Here is a 10,794-nt window from a genome sequence, read left to right as displayed (position 1 = left end):
GGGGGGGGGGAGGGGGAAGAAGAAATGTCTAGATAATACTGCATGAATAATGTGCGCGAATAATTCTCAAAATAATGAATACAAGTTTAAAATCGAAGTTATTAAAAATACATGTGCTGGTTTTAACGCAATAAGAGCTAGACATACTCCATAATGAAGAAAATTTGAGGCACTGATCTGCAATGATGCCAATGATGGCATCGAGTCACACACAACGCATACAAGAGTCGCGTGTCCGTGCGCACACAGCTTCGATAGGCCGTCCTCGTCGACGAGTCAGCCGTAATAATAATCGTGGTTAACGATAACTATCGGGAAAGCGAGACGGTGGATACGTCGATCAGCCGAGGACGGCCGACCGAAGCGTGTGCGCACGGACACGCGATGCTTGTGTGCGTTGTGCGTGACTCGGTGCCATCGTTGTCATCACTGCAGATCTGTGATACTTTGGATGATCTGCATTAGCTCATAAAGCCTAATTGAAAATTTCAGGTGTATAATACACAAATGAAAGCAAAGAACATATGTACACGTGAACGAAAAAACTCAGTTTTACTGGTAAGTGAAAATATTTGTCTGTAAGCACCTTTGCACTACGTGATGTTTATTAGGTATGAAGTGCATAAGTTCCATAGTTTCATTTTCATTCGGGTTCAATTTTTTGTCCCTTTGGAAATGTCTAGACGGTACAAGTAGCTGTCCATAGGATATTTCCTACAATGTTAAAAATGTGTATTATCACTGTGAATTTTCCAGCAATTTAGCCTTGAAAAGTTGGATGAATGAAATATTCTGTTTCAGTACTTGGCCGTCTTTCGCGTATTCTATACCCAATAATCCAAATGGATCAACATTGTCTGTGATCGAGGACAGTGGTCTTTGAGACGAAACGTTTTTCCTTCGACCTGTATCTTTACGTAATTCCGACCTGCAAATAATATCGCAATATCAGTGTGAATTTTATTAGGTTAGCCGCTGTATCACATTATCCAGAATAACGTCGAATAAATATGACGGATATTTCAAAGTTACATCACAGTGTGACGTACCCAACCCTCTCATCTCGAAGCATTTTAAATAAGAATAATTGTGTCATGTCGTAAATAATAATATACACATATACGAGATATCTTAAGACTGTCACACTCTTTGCGAGTTACAGATACTATAGTCAAAACTAAAGATATATAATGGCAGTTACTTAAAAATCGAAACATATCAGTGTTTTTAAATTCACCAAAACAACGACAATTGAAGTATAACAAGCGCAATGTTTTTACCAATATCATTATCTGTCAGACAGACTGATTAGATTAGTCGGCAATAAAGCTGGACAGAATTCTATTGTTAGATACAATAAGTGCAATAAGTTGATATATTTCCCAAGATATCAAATTGTTAATATCAAGTAATTATCTATAAGAGTGTTTGTTTGAAAACAGACTTAAGAATAACATTTTAAAAATGCTCCAAATGAAGGATCGTTTTCATCGCAGTATATTCCCTTATCTACGTTGAATGTAAAATTGGCCTGTGCTTTAAACAACAATTCCTTGTCTCTTCTGCAAGTACGTGCGTACTGACGAATCTTACCAACTGGTACGTTGTCCTTTATTGTATGGTATGGCAGAAAACACTACAAATGGCACATGTTGGTTTGATACCAAAACCATTCTGTCGTCCCCGAATTTGTAGCCATTCACAGGCCGCTGTATCAAACGCAATTCCTTCGTAACTTCTGGTATTATACTACTATTTGTAGAAACAGTTTGCACATTGTTCACTGCCTTTGTCTTTGGTTTCAACGATTGTGCCTTCGAATGTACGGAGCCGATACTTTCGCTGCTACTGTTATATTGATGCTTAATATCCTCCGATAGCGTAGAAGTTTGGTGACTTATACGCTTCTTATATTGCAGAGAACCCACACGTCTTTCTGGTAAAGAGTAGTCACTTCCGGTAGTTCCCGTTCTGGAAATATAGATATGATTAAAATGTGTAGAAACATCTAAGATATACTAAAGAATTAATGAAGAAAAAGAGATGAATTTTTATACAATACAAATCATTATTCCTTTCTTCAGATAGCTGTATAGTACTTATATTTGTGCCAATTGACGATTTATTGATCATTATCGATTTTCCATTAAATTACTTTAATTTTCACGATGTATACGATGGCATGTCAATTTAATTTATCATTATTTAGACATGTCATACGAAATAGAGATAACTTAATATAAAATTGTCAATAAGATACATGTATTAAACAATTGTTTTGCAAACAAGGGCATCGATTCTCTAATTATTCAATTCAAACTTTCTATTAGAGAAACTGCAACTGAGTGAAAGAATTGGAGGCGTAGAAACACATCCTGCATGTAATATATACCATATGTAAACATGAAACGAATGGCATGCAGTCGAGAGTTTCTTGTTTGCTGTTTATGATACTTATAGACGTTTTTGATAATGTTATCTGAATCCACCGAGTGTCATTCAATCCTATCTGTATCAAGAAAGTCTTTGGGAATGAAATATTGTTGTGAGAAGACTTTCAAATACCTCAATTTATTCACATTTCTCGCTATTAAATACGAATATAGAATTTTTACAAGACACGTGATAGTTACATAACAGATTACTTTTAAATTTAGTATATGTGCATATATGTATATCTAATTTTACATCATCTCAGTATTACAATTTCTAAGATTATCTTAATGTGACTTCTTGAAGCTATTATGATATAAAATTATGATAGGCACTGTTGAAATTATATAACAAAATATATTTTACATTATACACGTATATATACATATTAGTGCTGTTAAAATTTGGTTTTCCTTGTATTAGAGTATACTGTAATGGTTTTATTTATTTGTTATTGCATTTCTTTAACTCAAATTAAGAATGTAACAAATAATTTTCCACCATATATACATATATTTGACTTATATCCAATGATATAAAATTGAATAATACAAAAGGAACGTAAGAGGAATGTAAAGAAACTTACCGTTCTCTAAATGAGCCATGCATGCCAAAAGAGAATTGCAGATGATTCCTCTCCTGCTCCAAGAACATGGCAACTGCTGCTTTTGCAGGGGTCAACACACCATCCGAATCAGAACTGATGGAGTTGTGATCCGTACTCTTGTGCATCAGCTGCGGGGAGTTGGTCTGCTCCGTCACTTCATTCTGCGGGAAGTCATACGTAGTCTCCTCGGGGCAATCGTCTAGAACCTCCTCCATGGAGACCTCAAAGTCAGTGCTCTGACACGTATCAAGCACTGCCTGTTGATCTGACTGGCCATCGCTGAGTATACGTGCGTGTGTCGGTCCATTTCGTGACAGGACGGCGAACTTGGTATCACGGTGGCTGCCGTCGAGGGAGATGTTAGACAAGAATGTTAGGGCGGCCAATCTTCTGCGTGAGTGATTTTTCTTTAGGGCCGCTGCCATTCCACGGTATACCGTGCTGAGATACCGGTGCAATCGAGTACCAAGACAAACAACGACAATGTGTGCCCGATGACAGTGGCGATGGCAACGTCGGCGGTGACGACGACGACGACGACGGCGGCGACAACGAAGACGACGACGAAGACGACGACGAAGACGACGACGAAGACGACGACGTCGGCAACGACAGCGACGACGGCGACGACGACGACGACGGCGGCGGCGACGGCGGCGGCGGCGACGACGACGACGGCGACGACTTTATCGAACAAGAACAACTACTAAGATCACAACGCATTGTCACTACTGATGTACTTAGTTCTAGCATCGTCATTTTCAAACGTAGCCGTGCACCACACGTATAAACGTGAGCCGGTGTCGTTGATCATCATGTCGTTTCTTCTACCGAGCTGCTTCACGATCTCACAGTTGTTGCTTACTCAACGACCTTACCTAGGCTACTACGCAACAGCGCGACCGATCTCCCGTCGCTGGAAGAGGAAGGGGTGAAAGATACTCGATCGATGAATCGGTGGTCGAGTTGCATTCTCGTTCAATTCGATGGCTCGATTTTTCCTTTAACTCGAAATATCTTGACGAAAATTAACGACAACATTAATACAGCTAGTGTGGTTAGAAACTAGAAACCTCAAGCTTTAAAGTGCTTCTTAAACGATCTTCATAGCGTCGTTTTTACGAAAGTTATAGCTTGTTGAATTTCGCTTGTTTTTATTGTAATGGAAAGTATGTCTGACCAACTCTTGAGTCAGACATACAGAAGTACGTCTGATCTCATCGTTTAGTCATATCACGACCTCAGTTTCTCGTTAAGGAAAGTGACGACTCGTAGCGGAGATTCTGGAACTAAATTACAGAAATAACGGATCTAATAATTCCGTTTTATGTGTTCCGAAATATGAGAAACAAAAACTGTTGCAACCATTCTGTGACCAAGTGTACGACGAGTTTGTCGGATTGGCGGTCAGATAGAGAATTTCTGGTGTGTCTGGAGAAAAATTTAGGAAATATGACGCCAATCTCTATATCTTTTTATTCTACGGCACCTGTCCGACACCTCAACGGTCTTTATTTGAAAGAATCAAGGGAATCACGTTATTTCGATTAGAAATCTTTTAAGAAATCAACATAGTTATGTCGGAGATTAAGGACGATCCGCGAGAAGTTCTCGTTCTTCTAAATTCATTGGGATTTGTCGGCATTACGGCAACTCAACTAAAAGCTTTTATGAAAGGTAACTATCGCTGCTTACAAAGTTTTATTTTTTCATCTGTCCACTTTGTTTATATTTCAAAGTTAAAATAATACTGTTTTATTATTGCAACGAGACTGATGTATACGTGTGAAATATCTTATCAAGGATTAATATGATTTAACTTTTCAGACTTAAAGATTTACAGAAAAATCAAAGAACGTGAGAAACAACAACGTAGAGAAGAGATGAAAGCTAAAATAATTAGCAAGCAGCAGGCCTTGATCAAGGAAGCTCATGGACACCAAAACACAGACTATCCTTCAAATAACATTACACCTTCCGAATCTTCAAATTCTTTTGATAATGAATCGTTGATAAAACTCAGGATAAGATGTATTCCTAAAGAGAAAGATATGCAATTCCAGAAGCATTCTAAAGAAACTATTCTGAAATTAGACAAGGAACTCACAGCAACAAAGTGTCACAAAGATGATGTCATTCAAGAATCTGATAGAATTTATCGTGAACCAGATCGTTTCGATGCTAAATCATATTTAATTAAACATCCACAAAGTGAAAGCAGACGAAATGTGTCCAAGTATTTAACAAAAGATAGTCATTCAACGGACAGATGCAAGCATGATGCAAAATTGGAGGAGCAATTAAAACCGGTAGTTTCAGTACAGGAATATCCAGTAAATAAAGCTGTTTCATCAGACCATGTGACCAAGGCGCGAGTAAAGAGTGCTACATCAGAACCAGCTGGGAACGTACGCACGCAAAGCGCTCTATCTACAAGATCGTCTGTTAATTCTACACGTAAATCATGTTAGTTACATATAATTATATATACAACTTGGTAAAATTTTTAAAAATCTCTGTTCATCTGTTTTCTTTATGTTTAGTTATTCGGCCATGGAGATTGCAGTCGGATGCGCAGAAGAATGTAATCAACAAGAAGTGTGATCCTGTCGCTCTTTACCAAAAATATCAACAAGAATGGGAGCGGATATCATTCCCTGGAGAAGCAAAACACTCAAAAGTAAGATGGGCTGTACGAGTAAAGATGCTTGGTACAGATCCACATCCTATGGTAAGGCTTTGTGAATTGTTACAATATTTATCATAAATAATAATATATTGTGCCATTAACAAATGCTTTACTTCTCAGCCAGTTCCGAGGAAATCTACTAATATGCCGATATTAAAGAAGATGTGATGATATATATATATACATAGGGAGAGAGATGGGAGATTTAGGAGTGCACAGGAAACTGATTCAACCAAGGCGATAATAATCAGACTATTGTATTATACATATATATTTTTTTAATGATACGCTAATTAGTGGTGCGCTAAGTAATATTTAAAGATGTACAAGTAATCTGTATATATGTATAAAACAGTTAGTTACATTAGAAATTGCTGTTTTTCAATGTTGGTTAATTTTAAATGGAGCTAATATTCTCCTGGAATCTGATCTGTTAAATTGGAAAATTAATTTTTCTTCTATTAATCTAGCTGCCTTTTCTGTAAGCACCAGAGTATCATGTTTCAGCATGCTATACACGTTCAGACCTGCACATACAGGATTCAAATTTGATTAAAGTTTCATATAGAATATACATAAATCCTGGAATATTCCCTATACTTAGAAAGAATAAAGATCAATAATAAGTTACAGCTTGCACAGCCAGGCTTATATACATGTCAAAATTTGTCTTTAATATATATATATATATATATACACACATACACACAAATATTATATAAATATACTCACCATAAACAGGCATGAGATTAACATGTTTTATCGTATCAGTAGCCAACGAGATGTTTTTAGGCATAATATCATAAGAATCCACCATGAGAACGGATGGTCCCCAGTTTCTCTCCTCCATCAGTTGCTCGATATAGGAAGGTTCCGATGTAGGAATCTCTAGGTTGTCGACTATGTGCAGATCATCTTGTGCAAGTTTCACAGATAACATCGATGTGAGACCAGCTACGCGAGTGAAGTAGGGTAACATATAAAAATGTGGTGTCGGGGAACGAGGACCGTGTGCTCGTCCACCACCTACAAACAATGGTGAACGTATACTCCCATGACGAGCTCGTCCTAATCCTTTTTGCGGCCAAGGTTTTCTACCGCCACCTCTGACCTCAGCACGCGTCTTTGTATTCGCATAAGACTAAACGCAGAAATATAAACAATCGTATCACGTATGACATGTAAACAGCGATTACTTGAGGGTATATGATATCATGAACTCACCACCCAGCGGTACATCTTTTGCCATCTCACATTTTGATGAATGATATCGATACGTGGGGTGGCCGCAAAAATTTGCGGATGTAAAGTGACGAAACCCAGCTTCTTCTCCTTTACAGTATCTAAATTCTCCAGCCACACCTGCCGGGGTTTCTGATAAAGCGTGCTTTCATCGTCATACCGTACCTCCGATATAATCGGCACGATATCCTGCGCTTTCGTTTGATTTTCAACGATCGTGCAATATCTTAGCGCTTGACGAGTAGCTCCTTGCAACTTGTTAACGACTTGCCGAAATATCATTGACATTTTATCGAGAAAGATATTAATCTTGCGCGAAATAAACAACACGGCTAATAGCCTGACTTGGATATACTTGGATCAAAGTGTGACTGTGCTATGTGAGGTTATGTTGTAGGCAGTGAAGGAAAGGTTAGGTCGAATATGTAACCTAACTCATCGCGTGGCCGCCAAATATGATTACTTACTATCCGTGAAATATATCAAGACATATGTACACAAGTAAAATTATATAAATGACAAATAACAGATGATGAGAGATTTCGCAGACAGTGTGGCGGAACTTTGCATAGAGAAATATAATTCTCTAAAGAAGACTGGCAAACCGGCAGCTCATGAATGGACCGTGTTATCCGGCATCATTCTAAGAGACGCCGACGGATCGTTGTCCCTCGCAGCACTCGCCACAGGGACGAAATGTTTGGGACAATCGGAATTAATGAACAACTGCCAAGAAGAGAGAGGTTCACGATTAAGTGACTCGCACGCGGAGGTTCTGACCAAGCGTGCGTTTCAACGTTATTTGTACGATCAGATTAACTTAACTCTGAGCGGCTCTGAGAGCGCAATTTTTCAGAGAAATGACAGAAATAATGTAGAACTGAACGATAGTGTGTCGTTCCACTTCTTCTCGAGTCAAACGCCTTGTGGAGATTGCTCAATTTTCCCTAAAGATGAAACTTTCAAAGATGGTGTGCCTCCGTCTAAGATCAGACGACTTAGTGAGGATACAAATGGACGTATAATTACAGAATCATCTTGTAAAGACATATATAGGACAGGCGCAAAATGTGTGAAAGGAGAAGAGATACAAGATCCTCATTTGCCTGGTGTAAATTATCATATAGTAGGTCCTCTGCGTACTAAACCAGGCAGAGGAGATCCCACAAGTAGTTTGTCTTGTTCCGATAAGATAGCTAAGTAAATTACAAACAATATTCACAAATAGAAATGTTATATATGTATAAACTGATAAAGCATTTGTATCTAAGGTGGCTCATTCTTGGATTGCAAGGATCATTTCTATCACTGCTGATACCACCGATAAAGTTAGAAAGTATCACGATTGGAGGTGATTGTCCTTTTTCTCTGGATGCGATGGAACGTGGATTGTACAAAAGGTTTAATGATAAAATAGATGGACCCAAGATCCTTCAGGCAAAACTTGGTTTTACACACAAGAGAGGACAAGAACGATTACATCCCTGTCCAACTAGTATTATATGGTTTGCTGGAAGGAATAGGTATGAAAAATGAATTTATAGTATTCTGACATATATCTGCATTGTTTGATCAATTTTGTATCACTTACAAAATTGCCATTTTACACACAGTGCGCTAGAAGTGTCAGTTGCCGGCAGAAAACAGGGAATGACGAAGAAGAAGAAAGGTAATAATTTACTCGTAAGTAGACGAATGCTCTTGCAAACCTTTTTGCAAATTTTGGATAAGTATCAAAGTTACTATAGTGAAATAAAACATCCAAAGAAGATCATGTATTATGACTGGAAACAATGGTCGACGATGTATCAAAACAAATGGAAACAATTGAAACTTGAAGCATTCCATAACTGGCCGTATAAATCAGCACATTTGCGAAATTTTGCATTATGAAGTCATTATTTCATTAATGTAAAATTTATAAACACGTTTTATATGTTGCAACTATATATATATATACACACACATTGTTGTATCAAGTATAAAAATATATTTTATATAATTTTATTATATTACAAAGTTCGTTTACTTATATTGGTGTAACCTATGCCTAAACAAGTTAAACGCACCTGCGGTAGCACTTCGTCTTCTTCTTTAACTGGTTCTATTTTAAAAACAATTCCAAAGAAGTCTCGCAGGTCTCGTAAAAATTGTATCCTGGAAATTCAACAATCTTGTGCATCTCCTTTGTTACATAACTTAAAAAGAAAAAAATAAAATACGATAGTACTCACGTTATTGGAGTTAATGGACCTACTGTAACTTTGGAAATGTCCTTTTTACCAAGAGCCATAAACGCCGCAGTCATACTTTGGAAAGGAGAGTCGACACATCCATTCCTATAAATTTATAAAATTATAAGAGAGTTTAAGCTCTCCCTCTCTCTCTCTCTCTCTCTCTCTTTAAAGAGAGTAAGTAAATTCTTTTACCTATAGATTTCATCCAAAAGTTTCATCGCGGCTTCTTTGCCAATATCTTCAGGCACACATGGCAATGAACCCGTCGTCATTAACGGCGAAAATGCTTGCCCGCTGAAGAATACTTCTTTAGTAGTTTCTGCTGTCAGAGTGACTCCAAAACCTAATGTATAAATCATGCATAATAACACACCTACGATAAATATTAAGTTGACAAAATATGATTGCAAGTCAACCATACCCGGAGACTTTCCACTGGCTGATCCTTTGCAGTGATCTGTATGAATATAAATATCCGGTAGAAAGTTGAGGAGAACACCTTTCGCTGATTCAACAATACGATTAGCAATTGCCGGAGATACTCTTATGCTGCACGCAGTACCTCTAACACGTTTCACCATCCCGCTGTCTTCTAGCTATATAATATTTCTCGAGAAATTAGTGAGATGTTATTGAAGTATAGAATGCAGATGTGTGTACAAGATTGATACAAGTACCTGTATTGTTTTAAGATTACGACTGATGGGACATTTAAAGTGTATTTCTCCACCTCCCAAAGGTGCTGCTCCTCTTTTGCGAATATTGAGTACGACTTCATTGTCACCTGCTAAAAATTTCTTCAGTATTGGTATACCAGCAGTCAAAATTCTATCCACTGATGGATCTGCAATTATTTACGTAAATTATGTTAAATAATAGCTGATGTATATAAATATATATCTCATTAACATACTGTGTACTATAATACCTGCAGAATTATTGGTTATTCCCCTAAGCTTCAGGTCGATAGGTATCTTACAAAATGGAGCTAGTATCATAATTCCTTCTAAGTAATATCCAATACTCCTTTGCAAACTGCAGTCATGGTCTAATTCACCGCCATATAATAAGCCGGGACTGTAATATAAACTGGTGCCACTTTCATTTAGCTCAATTCTTGTACCGTTGGTGACCTTATCCAGCAAACGGATGAAACTAATTTCATACTCTATCATAAATAATAAACATAGTTATTCTTATATATAATATAGCTACTAATGATATTACACACATATATATATTAGAGTTAAGAGATTTTTATATCAACTATATAAAAATATAATCAATTTGAGTGTAAAATTTCATAACACTGTAACCTAACCTCTGAGACCAGGATCATTATCTTTTGTTCTAATGTCTGTAATTCTTACTGGCTTTCCAGATAAAGTTGACAACAATAAACGGTATCTCAGGCAATTATTGCCTTCATATGTAAGCACTCCGTTTTTTACTTGAGCTGGCATTTCTTAAAATTTTCGCGAATGCAGCATCAACAAATTACATACTATTCAAACACGTGTTATTCTTTCAAAAAGGATACGATCCACTTAAAACGCTTTGAAGCATTTGGCATCACTATTTACAAC

General features: G+C 37.3%; 5 protein-coding genes across 7 annotated transcripts in view; 2 read left to right on the top strand and 3 right to left on the bottom strand.

Moving 5' to 3' along the window:
• LOC106746252 (CDK5 and ABL1 enzyme substrate 2) overlaps window positions 1–3,635 on the bottom strand; it is a 9,327-nt gene extending 5,692 nt beyond the window's left edge. For both annotated transcript variants that reach the window (XM_014622617.1, XM_014622618.1), the window contains exons 1-4: window positions 3,020–3,635; window positions 1,594–1,971; window positions 805–928; window positions 587–714 (exon numbers count right to left, since the gene is read on the bottom strand). In XM_014622617.1, coding sequence (XP_014478103.1) covers window positions 587–714; window positions 805–928; window positions 1,594–1,971; window positions 3,020–3,465 — 1,076 coding nt within the window. In that variant the 5' untranslated portion in view covers window positions 3,466–3,635. The remainder of the gene's footprint in view (window positions 1–586; window positions 715–804; window positions 929–1,593; window positions 1,972–3,019) is intronic.
• Window positions 3,636–4,382: 747 nt separating this feature from the next.
• Window positions 4,383–5,941, top strand: LOC106746250. Its single transcript, XM_014622615.1, has 4 exons — window positions 4,383–4,717; window positions 4,868–5,506; window positions 5,584–5,771; window positions 5,850–5,941. Exons 1-4 carry the CDS (start codon window positions 4,618–4,620, stop codon window positions 5,895–5,897), a joined length of 975 nt encoding a protein of 324 aa, XP_014478101.1. The 5' UTR covers window positions 4,383–4,617; the 3' UTR covers window positions 5,898–5,941.
• Window positions 5,942–6,007: 66 nt separating this feature from the next.
• Window positions 6,008–7,356, bottom strand: LOC106746251 (39S ribosomal protein L4, mitochondrial). The gene is made up of 3 exons (XM_014622616.1): window positions 6,954–7,356; window positions 6,462–6,870; window positions 6,008–6,256 (listed from the first exon to the last, which is right to left on the bottom strand). The coding sequence occupies exons 1-3, from the start codon at window positions 7,257–7,259 to the stop codon at window positions 6,111–6,113; spliced, it is 861 nt and encodes a 286-aa protein (XP_014478102.1). The 5' UTR covers window positions 7,260–7,356; the 3' UTR covers window positions 6,008–6,110.
• On the top strand, window positions 7,357–8,907 carry LOC106746248 (tRNA-specific adenosine deaminase 1). 2 transcript variants are annotated; one of them, XM_014622612.1, is made up of 4 exons: window positions 7,357–8,171; window positions 8,243–8,494; window positions 8,585–8,654; window positions 8,739–8,907. In XM_014622612.1, the coding sequence occupies exons 1-4, from the start codon at window positions 7,501–7,503 to the stop codon at window positions 8,862–8,864; spliced, it is 1,119 nt and encodes a 372-aa protein (XP_014478098.1). In that variant the 5' UTR covers window positions 7,357–7,500; the 3' UTR covers window positions 8,865–8,907. The 2 variants fall into 2 exon arrangements, with proteins under 2 accessions (XP_014478098.1, XP_014478097.1); XM_014622611.1 differs by having other exon boundaries at window positions 7,360–8,171; window positions 8,585–8,907.
• A 48-nt stretch (window positions 8,908–8,955) lies between these two features.
• On the bottom strand, window positions 8,956–10,759 carry LOC106746249 (RNA 3'-terminal phosphate cyclase-like protein). The gene is made up of 7 exons (XM_014622614.1): window positions 10,530–10,759; window positions 10,137–10,376; window positions 9,886–10,052; window positions 9,630–9,804; window positions 9,401–9,551; window positions 9,206–9,310; window positions 8,956–9,128 (listed from the first exon to the last, which is right to left on the bottom strand). Exons 1-7 carry the CDS (start codon window positions 10,669–10,671, stop codon window positions 8,984–8,986), a joined length of 1,125 nt encoding a protein of 374 aa, XP_014478100.1. The 5' UTR covers window positions 10,672–10,759; the 3' UTR covers window positions 8,956–8,983.
• Between the last annotated feature and the right edge of the window lie 35 nt (window positions 10,760–10,794).

This window comes from Dinoponera quadriceps, unplaced genomic scaffold (genome assembly GCF_001313825.1).
Source record: "Dinoponera quadriceps isolate SergipeBrazil2010 unplaced genomic scaffold, ASM131382v1 scaffold566, whole genome shotgun sequence".
NCBI classification, from domain to species: Eukaryota; Metazoa; Arthropoda; class Insecta; order Hymenoptera; family Formicidae; genus Dinoponera; species Dinoponera quadriceps.
The sequence above is the reverse complement of the archived record's forward strand: the minus strand, read 5'-3'. Positions and strand labels throughout refer to the sequence as shown.

Bases quoted from the DNA above. Each gene is read 5' to 3' on its own strand.
- LOC106746250 (XM_014622615.1), top strand. From the start codon at position 4,618: ATGTCGGAGATTAAGGACGATCCGCGAGAAGTTCTCGTTCTTCTAAAT. The intron at 4,718-4,867 runs GTAACTATCGCT...TTAACTTTTCAG, and splicing joins ACTAAAAGCTTTTATGAAAG to ACTTAAAGATTTACAGAAAA. The intron at 5,507-5,583 runs GTTAGTTACATA...CTTTATGTTTAG, and splicing joins TAATTCTACACGTAAATCAT to TTATTCGGCCATGGAGATTG.
- LOC106746251 (XM_014622616.1), bottom strand. From the start codon at position 7,259: ATGTCAATGATATTTCGGCAAGTCGTTAACAAGTTGCAAGGAGCTACT. The intron at 6,871-6,953 runs GTGAGTTCATGA...TTCTGCGTTTAG, and splicing joins AAAAGATGTACCGCTGGGTG to TCTTATGCGAATACAAAGAC. The intron at 6,257-6,461 runs GTGAGTATATTT...CTGTATGTGCAG, and splicing joins TAATCTCATGCCTGTTTATG to GTCTGAACGTGTATAGCATG.
- LOC106746248 (XM_014622611.1), top strand. From the start codon at position 7,501: ATGATGAGAGATTTCGCAGACAGTGTGGCGGAACTTTGCATAGAGAAA. The intron at 8,172-8,242 runs GTAAATTACAAA...TTTGTATCTAAG, and splicing joins TGTTCCGATAAGATAGCTAA to GTGGCTCATTCTTGGATTGC. The intron at 8,495-8,584 runs GTATGAAAAATG...TTTTACACACAG, and splicing joins TGGTTTGCTGGAAGGAATAG to TGCGCTAGAAGTGTCAGTTG.
- LOC106746249 (XM_014622614.1), bottom strand. From the start codon at position 10,671: ATGCCAGCTCAAGTAAAAAACGGAGTGCTTACATATGAAGGCAATAAT. The intron at 9,552-9,629 runs GTATGGTTGACT...TTTATACATTAG, and splicing joins AGCCAGTGGAAAGTCTCCGG to GTTTTGGAGTCACTCTGACA. The intron at 9,129-9,205 runs GTGAGTACTATC...TTGAATTTCCAG, and splicing joins GGTCCATTAACTCCAATAAC to GATACAATTTTTACGAGACC.